General features: G+C 37.5%; 1 protein-coding gene across 5 annotated transcripts in view; it reads left to right on the forward strand.

Moving 5' to 3' along the window:
• ASZ1 (ankyrin repeat, SAM and basic leucine zipper domain containing 1) overlaps positions 1-22423 on the forward strand; it is a 35287-nt gene that overhangs the window by 10987 nt on the left and 1877 nt on the right. For 4 of the 5 annotated variants that reach the window (XM_035346998.1, XM_035346988.1, XM_035347008.1 and 1 more), the window contains 8 exons: positions 6774-6885; positions 7154-7288; positions 9688-9800; positions 12289-12364; positions 12684-12740; positions 17740-17852; positions 21523-21628; positions 22045-22158. In XM_035346998.1, coding sequence (XP_035202889.1) covers positions 6774-6885; positions 7154-7288; positions 9688-9800; positions 12289-12364; positions 12684-12740; positions 17740-17852; positions 21523-21628; positions 22045-22158 — 826 coding nt within the window. The remainder of the gene's footprint in view (positions 1-6773; positions 6886-7153; positions 7289-9687; positions 9801-12288; positions 12365-12683; positions 12741-17739; positions 17853-21522; positions 21629-22044; positions 22159-22423) is intronic. The other variant, XM_035347017.1, reaches the window with a different exon arrangement.

The raw sequence follows: 22423 nt of genomic DNA on the forward strand, positions 1-22423 counted from the left end.
ATGACAGTTTGTTTCTCAAATTACCATGTCATGTCTCAGCAGTGTGAAGCAACACCTTGTAAGCTGTCTGTAGTTGCATAGTCTGCTGCAGTGCTTCATTTTAAATCATAAAGAAGGAAATTCTGGGCTGATCCATAATAAACTATCCTCCCTCTGCTGGAAGAAAAAAGTCTGTGTTTAGTTCAAATTGAAACTGCTTGTTTTTCACTTGGCTGAAATTAATTTTTTATACCACAGCTCTTTCACCTCTTTACCACATTACCTAAAACATGTCGACTGTGTAGTGATACAAAAAGAACAGAATTGGAGGCCTGTGGGTTCTTCTTAAAATAATTCAATTAATTTGCTGGGCCCTGACCCTCACTGTAATCATAGTACTGATAGATGGGGAACAATAATAATGATTCTAAAAAAAAAAAAGTTGTGCTGAAGTGGCACTGATCTACAGTACCAAAATTAAATGCCCCATTCATTCTTGATAGGCTAAAAATTGCTTCTGAAAGAAACCTGCAAATTCTGAAATAATTACAATATGTGTTGCCCTCGGATAGCTGGGTGTTAAAATAAATGTCCAGCCTGAAAAAATGGGGGAAGTCTTTGCATTATACAACTTTGCCCTGGGTGTTTGAAAACATAAGTTAAAGCTGAAAGATTACACTTGAAAAGGCCTTTGGCTGAACTTTGAAGAAAAAAGATTGGCTTCTGACACAAGAGTTGGGAATTTTAAGGGCAAAGCCTTACTTATAAACTCAGTGTGTGTTTTGCATAGTTGATCTTATTTATTTACTATCTCTCTTTGTTCCCTAAGACCTTGTGCTAACATGTGAGTGAATTCTCACATATTCCCAGATCCAGCGTCCAGTTGTGGTAGTTCTTGCTTTCTCAAATGAAAAGGTAGCAGACAATCCAAAATGCAGCATTTCAACCCAACAAAAGTAGAAGTTAGATGACGAGCTTTTTTTTTTTCCAAAAATCTTCATGCTGCCTTTTTCCCCTACCCAGTATTTGACTTCCACGCATATTGCTCCATTATTAGAATTGCTTAGGCAGCTTAGCTGCTGCTTTATGAGAGCTTCTTCCAGTGTGTTCAGAAACACTGGTATGAAACCCATCAGAATTCTGTGAAGATTATGAAACAAAACAGATGCTCTTCATGGCACTCAAGTCCTGCTTCACCTGTTCTGTTACAGCAAGCAGAGTGTTCCATAAGAGGATGTCTGAACTGTCAGTGAGTTGAGATTATCATGAGTCTTCACTATGTGATCAGTTTACTGCATGTTAAGAACTAAACTTTACATTATTTGGTTGCCTTAGCACTTAAAAAACAGTAATTTTAGGAATCTTCCCTTATATCTGCCAGCGACTGGATGTGGATTCACATCTGAAAATTTACCTATGGTGTAAGATCGAGTTTGATATTTGTTCTTTCTCTGTTGATCTGGCAGAGAAGCCATATGGATTGTTCTTTGATTTCACATCATATGGAGGTGATAAACAATTTTTTTTGACTAATTCATGATGCGTGCATGATGAGGCAGAAGACTACTGAAAATAACCAGTTATTTGAAATGCATTCTAAGAAGACAAGTTTAAGAGTGGATAGGTAAATGGTTTCTTAGCAATAGAATAGAGTACTGAAGAGAAAGCAGAGTAACTTGTTATGTTTTCTGAATTAAAATCAGGAACTACATACCGGTGGCTGTAAAAGCATTTTTATTGAGAAGGTAGTGTATGAAAGTGTAAGTGCCAGCTGAAGAGTTTTGAAAAACTAACAAGGTATTGGATAGGTGAAATGGGAAAGCATTGTAATCTTGTATAATAGTCTTTGCAGAGCTACTGTACTCTGAGTGCTTCATTTAAGTGAATGCTAGCTTGAGACATTAGCTGTTTTTATCTTGTACAATTTACCTACCTCTTGCTCTAAAATGTAAATGATACACTTAAGCCTTTTGTAAGGCCTGGAAATATTTAAGCAGACTCTTTGTTATTTGTTTGGTTTTGTTGTTTAAAAACTTCTTTTAACCTGCAGTGTTCTAAAAAGAACACTGGCTTTATTAATATGTGACTTCATTTTAGAGAGAAGTAAAAGGTATGACCAACTGACAACTAAATTACAGAACAATTCCTAGGATTGTATTTCATAGGTTGTTGAGTAAACTTGGATTTTAATGATGATATCCTCGAAATTCTTGTTTATATAACTACAATAAAAGAAACCTAATGGCTTTGCAGGTAAGGGCAGTGTTTTAAGTTGATGTTTCATACCAATAGATTTTTGTTGAAGGACATACAAATAGGTGAATGACTGAAACTTCCTTTACTTTGAAATACGCTCTTTGTTGCATGTTCTCTATGGGATGTATGTAGCTTTTTTGACTCAATCTCAAATTTTCTAGCATAATTGAGTCCTGGTCAATGACCAAGACTGTGTTTCTGCTTTAAAATGGTTATGAATTTTGTGTCTGTTGGAAGAAAATCTTCAGAAAAACTGTGTGTGTGCAAGTATTATAACATTAGACTTCTCTTCTGTCTTGTTATACTTGTGTTGTTGTACAGATTAAGAATTGAGATGGAAGCGTACTGTTATGTACAGCAATGCATGCACATTAAAATCTAATCATTGTTCAGGTCTGGTGTTAAATTGCCTACATTAGTTCACTTCTGCTTATGTTCAGAGTAGTTTTAAGGAGTATCAAGAAACTGTTTCACAATAGAAGTTTTAGACTACTTCACTCTCTTGAGAAAATCGTAGAACCATTTAGTTTGGAAAAGACCTCTAAAATCATCAAGTCCAGGCGTAAATACGGATGATAGTGGGAGGGTAAAATTTTTACCTCAGTATTGTCCCGTTCACAAGGTGGGTCTCTCTTCAGGTTGCATAGTCAGAATAAAGCAATTGTGTAACACCTCAGTTTTAGCACGATATTTATTGCTACTGATAAGATAGTGAGTCTGCAGTGCTGCATAATAATTTTAAAGACCTTGACGTTATTGTGGTGTGATAGTTAACTATGCCAAATGACTAATAGTATATCTCAGTGAAGGCAAATAGCTTGGGAAAAATTAATGCACTATGGTGTGTTTTATGGCCAGGGCAAGAAAATCAGGGCATTTAATACTGATTGAGTGAAGATCTTTGATCTTCTTCAGCAATAAAAGTATCTTGTGATATTACTAAATTTTGTACAAATACCTCTTTGATGGAAAGAAACCTGTGTCTTGGTGGAAGATAATCTCTTCCTTTCCTCCCTCATTGAGAATATTCTAGAAAGGTGGACTTCGTTTTGCTCGAGAGAGTGATTCCAACCCTAAGAATGTGTATTTTTGAGACGTGAATTCTGTGCTACAGGTTCAACTTACATCATGCTTGATTAATAAGTTGCTTATGTGCATTCTAAGAGTTGTATCTATTTTATATTGACTAAGCGTTGAGTATCATGTCAAACATGGGCAAATACCATGTGGCAAATTGTGCAACGCCAAAGGACTTCACAGGTTCTTGCAAAACAGGTACACAGGTACTTCTACAAGCCAGGTTGCTGAAACTAGAGTGTCTGCAAGGATCCCCATAATGAAGAGAGGATTCTTCAGATCACTTACTTGGACTGTTATCACTCTACTTTATGTGCATGTTTTTTTCAGATTGTAATAAGATGTACTGTGTCTTTAACAAGAAACAATGGATTTTTTTTTTGTATCTTAAACCTTGCAGTTTTATTTGCAGGTTAGTGTTTATTTTTATTTTTTTTACAGTGTTGGAATAGCAAAGTTGTTTGTTCGTTTTATTCCCTAAAGCTCTTGTCTCCCACTTCTGGGCATACATGTAAATGGGCCTTGCTTTCCAAAGCTGTGGTTTTGTCTAAGAGATGGCGTGGTATCCCCTCAGATTCTGTTGCATATTTATGTAGTGCTGTAAATGTTTCTACCCTGAAACAGGCTGTAGCTGTTTAATTTAAAACGTAAATGAAACTGGAATGCCTGAAGTCAGACTTGCCTATTTGTGTTGGTAGACCTTTTAAACATCACATTTATTGGGACTTACTTAGAAAGGGAGAGACACTTTCTTAGTGCCTTTCATGTTGTTAAGTTATTGCCTTGATTTCAGATGCTATCTCTGCAGTACTGTGCACTTGTAGTCTCTACATGTTGTACTTCAGAGAAAAGAGTGTTCTGTTGCCTCTGGATGTTTGTTCAGTATTTTTTCCTTGAAAAAGAAGGTAATTGTGAGGCAGTAGCAGTGTGCAAGTTTCAAAAAAGTACTAGAAGCAGAATAAATGAAAATGGATGTGAATGTACTGTTTTTGCGGTCAGATAAATACTTCAAAGATGGTAGCATGGAAAGTCTGTCACAGGCTACCCATCGCCAAATATAAATAAGTGTGGGAAGCAGTTTCTGCATTGGGCAAGTAACTTCTGATTCTGTTGCAACAAATTACTAGGTTGTAATCAACTTCTATTTATTCTTTAAAATAATGATATCGGAGTTTATAGGTATCTGTATGTGTCTATATATAAACATTGTGTGTGTATGTATATATAGCATTATTTAGTTAAGTTAGAGGGACTGACTGTAGAGTGTTTTTCTGTTTTTTGTGGTAATCTTGATAGGATCGTAGGGTAATTAAGGTCAGAAGGGACATTAGAAGATCTTTAGTCCAGCATTTTTCTTCAAGCTACATCAGCTATGACATCAGGCTGTGTTACTGTCTGGCCTCAAAAACTGCTGAAGGCAGAGACCAGAAAACTTTTGTGCAACTAGTTCCAGCAATTGACTGTCTCCTATTATAAGAAAAATATTTCCTTATATTCAGTCAGAACTTTTACTTTTCAAAATGTTGATGGGCTAAAATGAATTAGTTAGAGACTGGTGCAAATCTCTTCTTCATTTCATTACCAGATTTTTCTCCTATTAAATGTGTCTGAAGAAGGTATAGTTACCTTTTGTTTCCTTACTTCCTAGTAATAGATGTTTTATTCACTCTATTTTAAGTTTCTTCACATTTATATGCTTGTTTTTTCAGTAGACTTTTTACTGTGCTCATGTAACACAAAATATTAAAGTAACATAACCTTTTGTGAATAAGAAATACCAAAAAAAGGATGAGCAATGCCATAGCTCTGTCAATATTCTTGAAGTAGGCAGAAAGCATTTTAAGGCATCTGCTTTGGTACACATATGCTTTTTGGGGTCCCTCTAGTGGTCAACATTATAGTTAAGAAACTGCTAAAGTTCAGGAAAGTCCCTCAAATTGCATTCTCGCAACATAAAAAAAACTTTTGACAGCAAATTTTTGTCATGGAGCTGTACATTAAAAATATATAACACTTTCAGCAAAAGACATTGCATTTTAAGATACAATAAATTGTAATCAGACATCATTAGTAAAATATTTCAGTTTGTAACTTTTAAATTCATAGCAATTGGAAAATCAACTCTCCTGAAACACTTTTCAATTCTGTGATTTTATTCCACCAAAGAGTAAGTGTCAGGCATCTCAAAAAATACTTTTCTAAATGGAAACATTTGAGGATTTTTTTTTTTATTTCAGAATATTCAAACCAATTCACTGTGGTTTCATTTTACAACCATAAAAAAGCATCTAAATAGAAGCATAAGATCAGTAGACTGTCAACACCGTTTTGGGATATTAAAAAAAAAAGGAAAGATAGTGTAAGTATTTACTACTTCAGCAATTGCAAGAAATAATGTTACATATATATACATGTGTGTGTGTGTATATTTAGATAAAATACCTGTGTATGTATAGGGAGAGAAAGTGTCAACACTTCAGGGAACAGAACAACAATGAGGCGAAGGACAAAAATATTTTTATATACATCTATTTTTTACCATTTAAAAAGATACTTAGTGTGGCATTTCTCTGTAATTTTCAGAGGACTTTACCTGAGTATACCCAGGTAACATTTTGAATATTAGTTGAGCTCGTGCACCCTGCACCCACACTGCAGCTGTGCACGCTCACAGGAGTTATGTGACCTGTGATTCTTGGCTTATATTGTTTTCACCAGAGAATTTTGCAAGTATATACATAGATGTTATTTTTAACTGGATAGTTAATGAGAAGAATATTATGATTTACAACTTGCCTTCCACAAAACTGCAGTAAATCTTTTCGAAACTTTCAATTTAAATTAAACCATGTATAGAATTAATCACTTCAACTGTGTTTCTCTTAAAAAAAAAAAAAGTTTTTGAAGTAAAAAGTGAAGGTGCTACTTTTTCCCCTGAATTGACGAAAAGAATGGGCAAACTGGTAATATTCTCTGCTTTTAATAAGGTGGAAACACTGATCTATAGCTGTGATTATTCCCGGACTAAGCTACTCCATGTGCTAAATGAGAAGCCTACCACCGCGTCTCTGGTAGCATCAAGAGAGATGGTCTTTAAAGAGGAAAAAAAAAAAAGGTTCATGTGATTAAGAAACAAATCAGAAACGGTTTAGTCACCAAGTTCCTGTGTTTCATATATGGGAAGTGTTAAGGATATCTTTGTTTTAATGCACCATTTGACTCGACTTCCTTTCATTTAGAAAATAAATGTCAGCTCTTAAAATGCTTTAAAAATGCTGATATAAATAAGTTGCTGAATCTGTATGTTCTGTTAAATTGAACCTTGTGGTAAAATGTGGTGTTGTGGACTTTCTTCCTCTGAATTGCTCTACACATAGATAGTCTTCACTGAATTGAGGTGCCCTCCTTGATAATGCATTGAGATTTTAACATCTTGACGTTCTTGTCCCCATTCCTTTCAGGAGACAAATGACTCCGTTGATGTATGCAGCTAGAAAAGGCCATTCTCGTGTTGTTGGTTTTCTTGTTGCTCATGGATCAGACATAAATGCCCAAGATGAAAATGGATATTCAGTAAGTGATTTACTTCCATGTATTTTAAATAAAGTTTAAAAAATAATTTAAAAACAGGAGCCTGTAACCTTGTTTCTAGTGTACCTTCCTCAAAAACACTCAATTACGCTGCTTTACCACCACCTTGAGATTGTTTCGCGCTTTGTCTCCAGTTTCTGCTATGTAGGAAGTTATGAAGGTTGTATTATTGATTGAACCTCTATTCTTTTTTCTTTTTTTTTTTTGCTTCATATGTAAACTTGATAAAAACAAAACTGTTCTTATGCAGGCATTAATATGGGCAGCACACCACGGACATAAAAATGTCATTTTTAAGTTGCTGGAGCTTGGAGCTGACAAAAATCTACAGACTAAGGATGAGAAGACAGCAGCAGAGCTAGCAAAAATCAATAAACATTCAGAGGTACTTCATTGCTTTTTGAGATGTGGATTCTGTGGGTTTGGGTTTAGTTTGTTGGTGGTGGTTTACTTGTTTGAGATTGCCTCAAAAAACTTCTGTAGAAGTGTTAGTTTAATAGCTAAACTGTAGCAGCTAGTTGCATATGTTTCCTGTTCAATCTGTGCTATTTTCTGTTATATCCCAACTTGTGACTGTGCTTTGAATGCTTTTAAGGGTTTGTGTTGTTTTAAGTTTTGCAATAATTCCTTTTTTTTCTGAAGAATCCTTGAATTTGAAATACAAATTTGACAAGGGATTATTAATGTTGGTAATGTTGATATGAGAAGTAGTAAAATAACGTTTTCTCTGTATGCCCAAGTGTGTGAGAGAATGCAGATATTAACTATTTTGCCATGAATAGTTTCTGATTGAATTTGGAAGGTAAAAGGCTAAAGCTAAAAGGGGGAAAAGGGGAGTCAGCGGTATGTACTGGCTGCCTTCCAAATCTGTTCTCAGGAGAGAAGACAGTCTAAAACAATATAAATTGGTCATCAGATCATTGGAAGAGCAGCAGCTCACTATCAGTGTAAAGAGAGCTGCTGTAAACAGCATATATTTTCCTAAATTAAGTCTCCTTACTGCTGTTGCTGGATGATGCATGGTGGATCAGACAAACCAGACTTGTGTATTTTGCTTTGAGTTGCTCTTGCCTATGACATGGGTTTTTGCAGTGTCTCTTTAAGAATGTTACTACAGTGAATTGATATTCACTGTAATTAGATTCTTTATTATTATTTCTTGTAAGGCTACGGGGCTAGGCAGGAGCAAAAGTGTTAACTATGCGCACAGTTGTCAGCATAGGCTAGCAAGATGAGTGTATGAGGCTGTGATCTGTCAACTCAGGTTACTGAAAGGGGCTACAGATGCTTTCTGCCTTTTGATAAGTGACTTTATCAGCAGGCTGTGGCTGTATAATCTTATAACACGACTCCGACATAAGGGAAAACAGGCTCCTCCCATTTCAGAGGTGGGTCTTGCCTCTTGACCTGTGAAGTGCTAGTTTTTGTAGTTACTGCGAAGTCTTGCAGATGTTACCGAGATATTTAAATGGTCCTGAGCTCCAGATCAGGAGCCTGCTCTTCAGCCCGTTGGCATCCCCACGGGTTGTCACATAGGCTGTGGCTGCAGAAACTAGATCTGGGAGGCTATTTTTTTTTCCTTGCATATTGTACAGGCTTTGGCTGCGATGGAGTTTTTCTTCCTAGCAGCTCACATGGTGCTGTTTTAGATTTGTGATCCAAAGGGTGTTTGTGTCACAGCAGTGGTTTGGCTGTTGCTGAACAGTGCTTACGCAGCATCACTTTACGCACGTGCACCTTTGCTGTTTGTCACTCTTCCCCTGCCAGTGAGTAGGCTGGTGGGAGCATAGCTGTGTGGGCTGAACTGAACTGACCAAGGAGTTGTTCCACATATATAAATAACATCATGCTCAGCCAGAAAAAAAAGTGTGTGGGGGAGAAGGGGATTTTTGCAATGTAAGTATTTTATAGAGACTGGTTGGGCATCATACTGGGAGGTGGTGAGTGATTACCTTTGCATCACTTTTTTTTTCTAATTTTTCTTCAGTAAAACTTTATCTTGACACACATTTTTTTCTTGCTTTTGGTCTTCTACCACATTGCATTATGGGGAGTGAGCAAGCAACCACATGGGGGGTTTGTTTGCTAGCCAGAGTCAGTCTACCATGTACATATGTGTGTGTGCACAAAAAACTGGCTGGTCACCTGAATTTCAGAAGAGTCATCTCACCATTCCTTTGGTCTTTTGGGTGTTCTACTAATTCTGCTAGATTCTCTAGTAACTAGCTCATGCAGGGGCAATTCAGTTTCTGGAATCCATCACCTGTGCATAATGGTATTTGATGTAAGGCTTGCTTTCAGTCAGTTGAAAGAATCCTTGCCCATCAGGTACAGTTAACTTAAATCATCAGTTATAAACTGCTAAATGTTGGATCCATGTATGCACTGGCAATTGAGATTCCCTTTATGCTTTAAGCACTTCACAGAACTTACTCCCTCTAGGGTATAGAACTCTTGTCTACAAACCACAAATAATTATGTTGGTGTACTGCTGCTTCTGAAATGCCGGATGCTAGCTGTTCTAGGACTACATTACATACATTCTTTTGCTTTGCATCAGTTTATTGTTGAGCTTTGATTTTGATTAATTCAGAAATGCTCTTGATAGGCTCTGTGGGCTTAGTCTTAACTCCTCACTGTAGTTGTTTTAGAGAGAAGAAATGGCAGATGTTTCATGTTCTCTGTGTGTAGTAATTTATGATAGATCTCTTTGTAGTCTTAAAATGTGTAAAGAAGTACACAGAAGTAAGTTAAATAATAATTAATTGATTTTGGCTCTTTCAGATTTATAGTTTACTCTCTTTGGCTGTAAATCACTCGCAAGGGAAATACCATGAAACAATTAAGCAAGAGGCTATCTACAGATTTCTGACAGCTGTCCCTGACCACAGAGTTGGGTAAATAAAGTCATAGCTTAACTTCAGTTTATAAACATTCCTGAGAGATTGTATTTGTTCATATCAATGTGATTAAGTTTTACTGATATGTATTGCGTATGTTTTGGAGCACTACCAAGAGTCCACAGTAAGTATATTAATACACTCTAAATTTTTCAAGACTGCATAGTTCCTTTGCATTATGAACAATGAGCATGCTCTAGATCTTTCCTGGCTCTGACTGGAAGTAAAGTAGAGGCAGAGTCCAGTGTCACTTCACTTTTTTTCAGTGCTGTTAAATTTGTGTGCACCCCTGTTAGATACTCCTTGTGTCATTATCTTCATTTGATAGTAAATTTCAAATACTTTCACTGAATGCCTGTTTTTAGTGTTATTCCACCAGGAAGAGCTGTGCCCCGTTTGTTCTTCCATGTGTATTCAGACGCTTGTGTTGCCTTGAGGAGGGCCATACACCTGAGAAAGTCCACGTGAAGTATGAACAGCAGTTAAGCTCCAGAACATTGATACCTGCATGCGTCTGACTCTGAAGCATGCGGGTGTTCTTTGGGTGAAATCAGCACCTGCTTCAGCAACTTTGAAGATGTCTGGTATTGTTTTGTACCAGAACATAAAGTTAAGAAGTCCTTAAGAAACCATCCGCTTTCCTTCTTGAGCTACGTAGTTCTCAGCAGACAGTTTCCAGAGCCCATGGTGTCTGTGCAGTCTGTTCTGGTTGGTCAGGTTGATTTTCTGTGTCCCTGCTCAGCCAGGTCATGCTGGATTTGAAATGCCGCAGTTCTGTACCATGAGGCTGACTGCAGGTCCCAAGTTAGCAGTTCAGAAGTAGTGTCAGAGTACCTCATTTCAGACAGCCTCATTAGGTTTTGTTGCTAGAGGAATGTTTACCTCAGTAAGATTTTTATCCTCTGGGGCTTCATCTGTGGTCATCTCAGAGGTACTTCATGGAGCTGAGGGGTGAAGGTTTGGCATTTTGGTGTCAATTGTCTGTGTTGTCCTCTGTTTTTGCATCTTACTAATAAAATAAGGAAGTAAGCACCATGCAGCAGTTACCCAAATTCTGTGCTCTTGAAACCTGATAGTGGCTAACCTGTCATAGATGCTGCTGTTATTCAGTTCCGATCATTTGGTAGTAAGGGTAGCTTCAGTCGTTGCCTTCTGCTGTCCTTAATGAGAATCGTCCTGGCTCCAGATGCCTGTATTGTTCAAGGAGGCAAACATCTGTGTCAGGAATTTGCTCTCTTAAATTTCTAGACTAGGCTTCTCTGAAGAGTTGTCATCTTGTTCAGAGGCTTTCAAATAAACACACAGATGGCAGAATAAATGTCTTTTCCTTGTACTAGAAGCCTTGAGTTACCAAAGGACTCTCCAAACTTCTGCCAACGAGATGCTTTGCCTAAAGAAAAAGCAAAATTGATCACTGAAGGTTGTTTACCTCCTCTCCCCAGTTTGGGGCAACAGCTTTACACATTGTGTGAATGTATATGCAAATTGGTTACTTCAAAGGCGGCTGTTGCTGTCTGTTTGGTGAGGGGGAGAGGAATGGGGGGGGGATAATAACACAATTCTGCACAACTTTGTGGTAGGAACAGTATATTTAAACTCAAAACTATTTTAAACTCTTTCTATATTGTCTGCTGAAATTGACCCTATATACCCACAGAATTTTAATGGTAGGAACTTAATGACTTAGCCTTTGTGAAAAGGAGGCAAACCTTAATTTCAAGGCCAACAAGAAGACAGAGCAAACTATCTCTAAGCTCAAGATTTTGGCAAAGGATTGCTATCGCAATTGCAGTAGTCCTTTTTGAATTTTATATCATGTGCTTTTTAGTTTAATTCTGTTCATTATAGTTCATCTAATTGTTGAAAGCTGTTTAAACTTCAAAAAATTTAATATCTTTTACTAATGTAGGGAATTCATGTTTTATCTTTGTTTATAAATGTTAAACTTTAAACTTACTATGAGTTACTATGCTTCATCAGTCAAACTTCTGAACAGTAGCCTTCTGACAACAAATTTGTTACCGGACTGATTTCTGCTATCTTTAATACAGGCATTCCTGTTTTCTTGACGTTTTTTGGTTTAAATTGAACTGGTTTAAAGGGGTAACAGCTGTGGGCTGAATCTGATTTATATGAAGATTAGCTAATAGGAACACACAGTTTATCTTAAAACCATACTTGAAAATTTTTCAGTCTTTTGTGAGCAACTTTAAAATTCATTCAGAATGTTTTGAGCATGACATTTGTTTGTGAAAGTAGTTTTCTTTAAGCTCAACTCTACTTAATAGACCAAAAATGAAATCATTAAATTTTGATAGGTTAAGCTGTACCCTGTGATGCTTTTGAGAGACTGCTGTTATCAGTAGGTACGTGCAGGTTTAGATCTGCCAGTGCTTTGTCTGGGATTTTTTCTGTAGTGTATTGTTGAGGGTATCTTTGCTTTTATTTTCCATCATTATCACCTTGAATCTTACTATATTTACAGTTCCTATTCAACTTTTGATGACATGGAAGTATTCTTACATGGACTTGGTTTAGAACACCTAATAGGATTGTTAAAGGTAAGATTGTGATTTATCTGCTATCTGTAAAGGAATTCTTGAAAACAAATGCACCTTAAGCATCAGCAGAAGTTCTGTCACTTTTGGAATATTAATTCAAATAAGTGTATTAAATTAAAGTCACCTTTGAAGTGCAAAGGTCCACTGCAGTGGATTAATTTTGGTTATTGGGAGGACTCTTCCATTTCTTTGGTAATGGTATTGTGCAGTTGTTCTTGTGTCTGAAAACTGAAGTAAAACGTAAGTGGGGAAAAAAATTAAAGTCAGTATTTTCTTTTGAAGTTATTTTTGATGACAGAAAACCCTTTACCTTACACAGGAAAGAGATGTATATTTAAGGCAACTTCTGATCATGCAAAAAGAAGAGTTAATACAGGTCAGTTTACTACTCTGAAAATTCTGTCTTTTTTCTTAAATGGGTTTAGTATCATTTCCTTATAAATGTCTAACTTTCCAAGAACTCTTCAAAGGTTTGTTTTCAAAATCTTGGACAGCAACTTGAATTTCTGTATATAGAGAGATGTTTTCTAAAGTATGTAATCCCACAGACCAGCCTCAAATTCTGTGAGTTGAATTCTTGGGTATTCTTAGCCTGAGTATGAAGTGGAGGCCCCCAGTATTCCTTTGCTGTAATGATGTAGGAGTTGGGGTGAGCAGGAAGTAGTTCAGTTTGGAATTTTAGTTGTTAGCATTGTGAAGTATGTAAGTATGTTTTCCCTGAACTGAAATCAGTGCTAGTATTATCAGCAGATAATCCTAAATAACCACGTTAAGTGTGATCCAGTTTGTGAGGTGGTAGTATCTTTTGAATTTTGGGATCTCAGATCCCACACAGACTTGTAAATCCTCAACCAAAAAAAAAAATTTCTTACAGTTCACTACGTTTGGGAAGCTCAGTATTTCACTATTGCGTAGGAGAAACTGATAAGTTACTGTAAGATTTCAGTTTGTAGTAGAAATAAGGTGATTGCATTTTCCTTAGACTCATTGGAATTACTGCTCTGGGAAAATCTTCCTCCGCTTAATGGAGGATGCCATAATGAAATCCCATCTTAGCATCTCCTTAAAACAATGTAACTAGTTCAGGCTGCAGGATACTTCCGAGCACTCTGTACCTGATCCAGGATACTGAAGAGGCCTTCTTAAATGAGCTGCCTGAGGCCTGATTCCTGCTACACATGCTAGCCACATACATCCTCTGTGTAAACTTTTTTCCCTACTCTAGTTTGGATACCTTGTTGCTTTACCCTGGGATAGTACCAAAACATTCATGGTTCCATGGATGCATGTATTCTAGCAGGCAGAATCAACACTTACTTGCAGATGTTAATGTTCTTTCAGTGCAGGTGTCACAAGGATGTTTTGCATGAAGGTTTATCTTGTAACTGAGTAGGCTTGGTGTTTTCAGTGTTTTGACAGAGCTCAGAAATACCTGTATTCTCAGAGGGGGTACCTATGGGGAGCTTTGTCGATCAAAAGGTTTCTCTAAGAGTTCATGTAGACATAAATATTACAAGGCATGTCAGCATCTGTTTTCTTGAAGCTTTGGGATTGTGTCTGCTGGGCAGCATCGCAGTGTGGGCTTCATTTGAGTCCGTAAAGCCCCCCCTTTACTGGAATTTCACTCTTAAGACATTTTTGTGGTTTTTCTTCTTGTGACTGTGAGCTGCTCTCTTGTGATTGCATTAAACTACAAATCTGAATACATGTTCAAATTTATCGCCTGTTTTGATGTTGTAATCATTATTTGTTTTTGCCATGGGGACTTTGGAGGAGGGGGAGAGGATTATGGACTTGAGTGAATAGCTGAGCCTTAGCGTTCCCTCACTGAAGAGATACCATTTTTTTTCATATATACCAATAACTTCCGTTTCAGTGTTGTAACGTGTTTGGAGGCTTCTTATTACAAAGAACTTTTGGGGACAAACTGAAATAAATACCTGGATCAGCTGTTCTTGCACAGGAAGACCATATCTGTAGGAGCAGAACTTTTTTGACCCTTGCCTCAGCAACAGCAGGAAACAATACCTGGAAAATAAGTCATGCTTTGTGCATGGACATTAGTCTTCAACTAGGGATTTTTTTTTAAGTGACATAATGCTCCTGGCTTCTTACCACTTCATAAGTTACCCTAAATTCTTGATTCTAGTTTTAGAGCTCTATTAACAGTTTCTCCCGCTCCACTGATAGAAAAAATCTAATCTGTTTCCTCATAACTCTGGAGTTGAAAGGTTTTAGTGTGATGGCAGATCTTCCACTAACAGCCAGCTCTTTTAAAGAGCCTGGATCTTATTACGGGAAAGATTAATGATGACCTCTGATGGATGCCTCTGAACCATGCTGCTTTTTATCCAAAGAAGTGGAGAAAAAATCCTGTCACTAACATGAGACACTTTGCTCCATCAAACAATATCAGAAAGATATTTTCTCTGTAAATATCTTTATCTGTATTCTACAACAGAGCCTAAACAATGACTCTTTCAAGCTGAGATCCTTGCATTCCTTCAAGTTATAAACTGTTCCGTACTGAGACAAGTCTGTTCAATATAGTGGGACATGGCTGTTTGTTTCTGTGCTTCTCATGACACTTAGATGTTTGGGGAGGGGAGCAGGCAGGCATCTTTTTTGAGTATTCATCTCAGAAGACAGTGGCACAAATAATTTTATTTCGTGATGCATTTTGGACTGAGAAGGCTCTGTTCTCATGTGTCATGTGTCTGTTAGCTTAGAATAAGAGGAATTGGCATGCTCTTCTGGATTTGAGAAAGCATAATAAAAATTTGACACACAAAGATATATAACCCAAGGGTTTAACTTCATCACTAGAGAGTTATCTGGTCTGCATACTTCCATATCATAGTACCAGGACTCTCCTTACTCTTTCACCTTCCCCCACAAAAAAAAGCTTTTGATATTTGGCAGAATATTTTGAAGTTGTTAAAAAATAAAAATAAAAATAAAAAATAGTGACCAGTAATAGTGGGCAGTATGGCAAAGATGCGAGACTTAGTGCATAACCTCACGGTGTTATCTGAGAAGTATGCCATCTTTTACTTGAGGTAATCTGTTACTCACCTTTCATTTCTTTCTAAAGGATGACAGAAAAGTCATGTTCATGGATTTTTTTTGGTCTGTGTTTGAGTGTTTTTAGCTGATATGCCTAAAATTGCATATTTCTGTTTATGGTCTGTTTAACAGATACAAGCAAGTCCTGGTACAACACTTCTACGTTCTTAAATGTATGGTCACTTCAAAATGAGAGTTGCATTAGATGGGCTGCAGAGTACAATTGAACTGACACCAGTTCAAAAGCTTGCTTATCCATAAGGAAGAAGAGGGGCTTCATATACTTTTCATTCCATGCATTTCGTCATCACACGAATGGTCAGATTCTTGGTAAACACTCCTGTTCAGCATAGATGGGCTGGAAGGGAAAATATGCCTGCTTTGGGGAAGGAGGTTGCACTGGTATATCCACTTTCTTAAATTCTGCACCTAGGACTTCAGGATTCAGAAAGTACTGAGGTGACAGAGCACTTCATTGATAACGACTTTTATGATACTCCATACATAATAAGCCATATCTTCAAGGTGTGGTGGTGCTCAGTCAACTGATTGGCTCACAGAACGAAGTTGTTTTATTTTCAGGAATACAAATTACATCGTAGTCTTGATACACTGATCAGAAAACGGTATCCTGACGTTTGTTCCAGGAATGAAAAGATTGCATCAAAATCAGTTCAATTATCTTAATACTTCCTGCTTTAAGCCAAATATTTTTAATACTCAAGAAAAACTGCCACTCTGTCCTTGGAAGAGTTTATTTGATTAGTTAATCATAACTAAATTTGCTGCTCATAAATCAGGTTACTGCTGTTAGATGTCACTTCGTTTTGTAAACGTTAAGAAAAATCAGTTCATACTAGATAGGGCTCCACAAGAAAAAGTTGAGAACTAATAAATTTACAGCTCAACATAAAAGTTTTATTCCTAGAAAATCCAGGTTTTTCTATTTTAAAGCTGCTAGTGATGTTTACCAAAGAGACTTGAGTACAGTTTGTTCAGGAACCTGTGAAAACCTAATGGAAATTGCTGAAGAACTTATTTCTCTATAGATCTGCAACATCCCTTTGAAATGTCTAAAGAGAACTTGTGATCTCGTAGTTCTGCATGTTATCTGTCACCTTTGAACACCTGGCAGAGAACTTGGAGGACTGCTTTTATGGAGCCATGATGAACACTTGTCCTATCACTATGCTCCCTGACAAAGATACCCTATGCTCCCTAGCTTTTCTGTAGACCCCCCCACACACCCGGTTAGGTACAGGCCTACAGTACCTATCGAAGGCTGCTTGCTATAAGGTCTCCCTGGAGCTTTCTCTTCTCCAGGCTGAACAACCCCAGCTCTCTCAGCCTGTCTTCATAGGAGAGGTGCTCCAGTCTCTGATAATCTTCGTGGCCCTCCTCTGGACTCATTCTAATACTTCCATTTCTGTCTTGTGCTGGAGACCCCAGAGCTGCACACAGTGCTCCAGGTGTGGTCTTACAAGAGCAGAGTAGAGAAGGAGAATCCTCTCCCTCACCCTGCTGGCCACACTCCTTTTGATGCAGCCTAGCATATGGTTGGCTTTCTGGGCTGCAGGCACACATTGCTGGCTTGTGCTGGGCATCTCGTCAACCAGACCAATAGTTCCAGAAAGGTGGAGGTCTGCAAATCTTACATCTTACAGATTTCTGAGGCTGCAGCATGGAATTTCAGATCTCAAGAACAGTAGTGAGAGCCCCCTAGGTCCCAGCTTTGGAGTCTGTGGCATCCCTGCAGTCTGAAGTTGTAGTGGCCCATTCCTGATGAGTCTCGGTACTCAGCTGGAGAATGAGGAATTAAGTCATAAGGACTGTATAAGCCTATGTCAAGTAGCATTTACAGGCTTATGATACCTGGTCTCAGTTTGAGGTGAGAAACGTATTCTGATTTTATAAGTGTGCTGTCTTTCAGATACATAAAAAGTGTGCTTTTCAGAGTATTTTATGGTAGTGGAGTCTTTAACAGGATAGTGTCTTAGATGATTCTGAAACACCTACACATAGCATCCTAACAACATAAGAGTACTTAAAAAGAAACTGCTATTAGTTGTTTGTAATAAACAGATTTTTCAAAGTGCAGTGTCAGTTTTAACTCCTACTGGGTTCTTGTCATTTTGTTCTCCATCATTAAATAGTTTAAATTTTGTGTGTTTTTTTCTTCTTTCCGAAGTTACAAACACTGTAGTTGACTGCATTAACTTAAAAGTAACTTCTTTTGACTCAAATAGTACTGAACTGTTTAATATATATTAAAACTAAATTATAAATCTGAAATGATTATTTAAATTTAGATTGGCATTACAAATCCTGTAGATCAACAGAAACTCCTAGATGCTATTAATGAGCTACAAGTGGAAGAAATAAGAATCGGAGATCTCCCTGAAGTAGTGAAGATGGAATTCAGGTAATAACTGTATATCTAAGGAAAGTAAAGGGAAATACAAACTATTTGAGTGACTGCAATGTTTTCTTTAGCACAGAGCTAAGATTTTCTCACCTTACCCTATGTATGAGCATTCATGTGAGTTAGTGGGTTTTGAGAGATTGTAGTCTACGTTTTGTACAAAGAAAGTTAGAAGCCTAGATTATTGTTGTAGGACACTGTTTATGGGTTATATTGCCATCTTATGCCATTACTTTGGTCATCTCTGACTGATAAATTCCTTCTCTGTACCCCAGGCAGGGTTACATGGCCTTGCTGTGCTGGGGTTTCACTAATTAAATTTATATCATACGTGGCTTCTCTGACTCCACTATTAACTCGTTCTTTATCTTTTCTGATGTGCTTCAGTGAGCAGACTTTATTTCTTCATGGAAATGGGGTCTTGCCTTTTTCCCTTACCCATGCTTCAAGTGCATTTTTGACCCTTGCAGACTAACTGATGTGGCCTCTGTAATTCTCCGTTGTATCTGTAAACAAGACAGACACTTGTAGTACTTAAATTTGAGTTTAAAATGCAATAAAAAGATGTGTGGAGATGAAAAGAACTTCTCTGTAGGGCCTTAGCATCAACTCTGCAGTGCCTGTGGTACTTTATTCTGGTGTCGTTTTGTGCAGTCCTATTAAAGCCAGGCTTGAGCTGAGAGAAATATCCTCCAGCAGCCTTATTAAACTTCATCAGTCCCCTAAGCACTGGTAGAATAGTTCCCATATCTGCCACTAAGGGAAGATTGAAGGCTGTACTACGTGTAAAGGTGTCTTAACGTTTTTTAAACCTCTTATCCTCTATTTTGCTGTGTAATCGTTTTTCTAAAGGAGACCTAGACTTGAATTTAGGTTCATCCCTCTGGGAGATACCTTGTTGTTGGCTAACGTACTACTAGTCAAGAGGGTAATTCTTGCCTAGTAGCTACATTACTACTGTTAGCTGTTTCTTCTCCACAACACCTGAGCCTTTCCTATTAAAATAGAGGCTTTGCTGCTGAGCTGAGGAAGTAGACCAGGCATCTGGGTGTCTCAGTGTCCAAGTTCAGCACCTTTATAAAAGGATTGTGATTCTTCATAAAGGGAACGTTAGCTGCAGTTTGAAAGGACTTTGTCCAGTTCAAGCTTCATGCATTTTTTTTATGTTAAAAATTTCGCTTTTTCAAATCAGCCTATAGCAAGTGGTGTTTGGTATACACACTCAAGCAGTACAGCTAAAAAAAAAAAAATTAGCATAATTAAGTGAAGAAATAAAGTTATCAATCATTGCATGCAAAGCCACCTGGGGTGGGGGGGGTGGAATTATAATATCTATAACATCAGGTACAGTCTCATACATCAGTAACATGGTCATCAAAAATATCTGTTTGTACAGTATGGGTTTGGAACATACATTGTTCTCAAAATAGGACAGCATTTGAGTTAAGGCAAGCACTGCATGATTTCATAGAAAACATCTTGACTTGTATTCTAGGCATCTGACCTTGAGACTAAAATCATAGGCTATGTTTACCTGCTATTACATAAAGATTTTACTTGCCATTTGTTCAAAGTCATTCTGTGAGAAGGAAGATCAGTCATTAAGTCATAGAAAAACTAACATAGTAGAAAATGTTGAACTGATTGATTATAAACTCAGAGTGTCTAGCACTGTTTAGCCACTGGTGTTTTGACAGCCGTTAATTCTTTTTAAAAGCGATTATATTTTGAAAACGTTACTTCCATTTGGAAGTATTTGGAAATGGAAATAACATGTCACTGCAACAGATAGGAAATCCATGAAAATGTTTTTTAAGATCTATATTGGTATAAAGAAGTTTTGCAAATATTTTTCCCTCCTTTTCATGTCTGTGAAATACTTAATGTAGGAATTCTGGAGGGATTCTCAAGAAAAATAACTTACTATGTGACAGAACACAGAAGGTGCTGGAACTGATCCTAGCTAGCTAAAAAGATATCTTTCTAAGCGGAAAGAAGCAAAGATGAAATGAAAACTAAAGGAAATCAGAATTCCAGAACAGGAATAAAGCAATACAATCCTGATATGGATAATACTGAGTGAGAATTGTGTTCTGCTTTTATTGTTACACTTTTCCTTCTCCCTTCCTGATGGACCATCTTGGTGGAACAAGTCCTAGGTGCAGATTGGTTCCCAAAGAGTTGAGTCTCCAGACTTGCCTATCCTCCTGTGTAGATGCTGCAGTAGATCAGGCCCCAGGCTCCCAGCTATTTTTACGAAGCAGTGTTCTGCCAGTAGGCAGCTTAATATTGCTTGTTTGGGAGGGATGGTGTTGTAGGAAAAAGTTGAGAGCTGAGTGAAAACAATGTGGGCTAAATGCAGCCTCTTTTTAGACACTTGCGCCATGTAGCATGCTACATAGCTTGTAGCTACTAAGCTTGTAGCTTAGTTCAGGTGTTTGGCAAATTTCATTTCAATCTTTTTGCCCTCAGAAGAGGCATGCAAGGGGATGTGTCTATGTTGTATTTTGGTTTAGTAGCAGATTGCTCTAAGGAGAAGAGAGGTTGAGGTTTCAATCCATTTACCCAGATCCTCCCCTAGATGCAACGAAGTCCTGCAATAGGGGAATGCCAGCTTAAAATAGTCTTTTGTTTTGGGCTGATGTTACTCACCTAAATGGCTTACAGCTAGCTTCTACTGGTGACAAAGGCACTTTTCAGAAGTTTTAGGACTTGAGAGTTTACTTGTTAAAAGTAAACGGATGATCTTACTTAACCCTCCCCATCCTTTTCTTTTGCCCAGTCAGTGGCAGCAACTTTCTGGCTCACACCATGACTTAGAACTGACACTTGGGGTTCTTTCTGGCACATAAAATAAATTGAGTCACTCTCACGTGGGAGCTCTAAAAACTTGGCACTGAAATTAGCCTGTTAAATTTCTATATCCTTTCCTCCACTCTTTGGAGACCGATCAAACTAATTTTCAGTTATCTTCCTGTCTTGTGAGCACTAAGTATACCTTTTTCTTCGATAACAACGTATTTTTGTCTTGGAGAAATGTATTTTCAGATCCAGGGCCCATGTCAGTAACAGATTCTTCATTCTTTCACTATGCTGGAAACGAAATGACTCCACAAGACTACTACCATCCTCCCCCCCCCCAAATCCTTCTCAAAAATGTAGTCTGTGGGTAATGAATATTGATACGTCAGCATAAAGTTGACTAAGCTCTCTGCTCCTGGTGTTGGAAGACTGATCTGTATGCCCACATGCACAGGAAAGCCGTGTTCGGGGGTTATTATGCATAATCTGGTATAAAGTTTCTTAAATTGATTAAAAACAGGATTGGTGAGAGTGAGAAACAGAAATGGAGGTCAATAGGATGTTTCTCAAAAGCTTTTGGATGACACTTTCTCAGCTTTGTGTAGCTCAGTATTCCAGATAATTTAATGATTTGCTACTTTTTGGGGTGGGGAATTGCCAAACTTGCCAAGATGTTAATTGCAGTATTATGTGTTAAAGAGAACAAAATTTTTTTAATGTAATGAAACTGCATCTCTGATTCACTTACTAGCCAATGCTAGAAATGCATAGATGATTTGAGCTTGTGAAAAGACATAGCCTTTTACATATACAATTCACATATACAATTTGCCATATAAAATAATGGAATATGGTTTTGTTTTGGTAGTGGAGATGAATGCCTCAAGTTCCTTCAGAAGTTGAATAAAGAGTGTAGCAAGCTGACTGTTCCTGTGCAGACCATAAATAATCACTTGCTCAAAAATTCTCACAAGGTATTCAGCGAAAGGGACAAAATGGTTTAGAGTTTGGGGAATATCATTATTCTATGCTGTAAAATGAAAAATATGAATACTAATCAAATGTCTTGATCATGGTTAGTTTTCTAAAGCTGTCCAATGTTTTTTCTCTGAAATAATTTTTTTAAAAATAATTGTACTTTAAAGAGCTAAGCTTCCCTGTTAAAGAACATAAGGCTGTTTCTCAGTGTTTCCCCTAATGGGGGAATTCAAGTGACAGGAGCTTCCCATGAAGGCTGAAAGAGTAGTAGATCAATGTCATGCGTAAATCATACAATGAAAAACTAGCATAAAGTTACATTTTTTTCTGACACTGCCTTTTATACTACATCAGCTAATTAACATTAAGTTATAATTTGCAGTAATTTTGGCAAATAACTGACTCTCAACAGATAGTACTGCAGTGGGCGCCAACTGAAAGATATATTGAAGTCTGCAGAGACATGGTTCACAACATTGAAAGGTTGGGAGAAGAAGTTACCAAACTGAAGGACCTTGTGGAGAAGGTGAGAGTGAGGCCGTTACATTGCACCCAGAAACCTGTCTGCAGTATCTTGAATGTGATGGCCATCAGTGAAATGTTTTGTACCTTAGTCTGTCTCAGCCTCTTTAGCTGTAGTTTGATCATTGCATCCACCACTCGTACCCTTCTTTCCACCTTTCCATAACAGAACACAAAATAATCTAGGATGTTACAAAACAGTGTGGAGAGTCTCCAAATGAAGGAGTAGTCGATCTTATTCTTTCTACCACAGCAAGGAATTAAGTGGG

This window comes from Oxyura jamaicensis, chromosome 1, assembly GCF_011077185.1.
Source record: "Oxyura jamaicensis isolate SHBP4307 breed ruddy duck chromosome 1, BPBGC_Ojam_1.0, whole genome shotgun sequence".
Lineage (NCBI taxonomy): Eukaryota > Metazoa > Chordata > Aves > Anseriformes > Anatidae > Oxyura > Oxyura jamaicensis.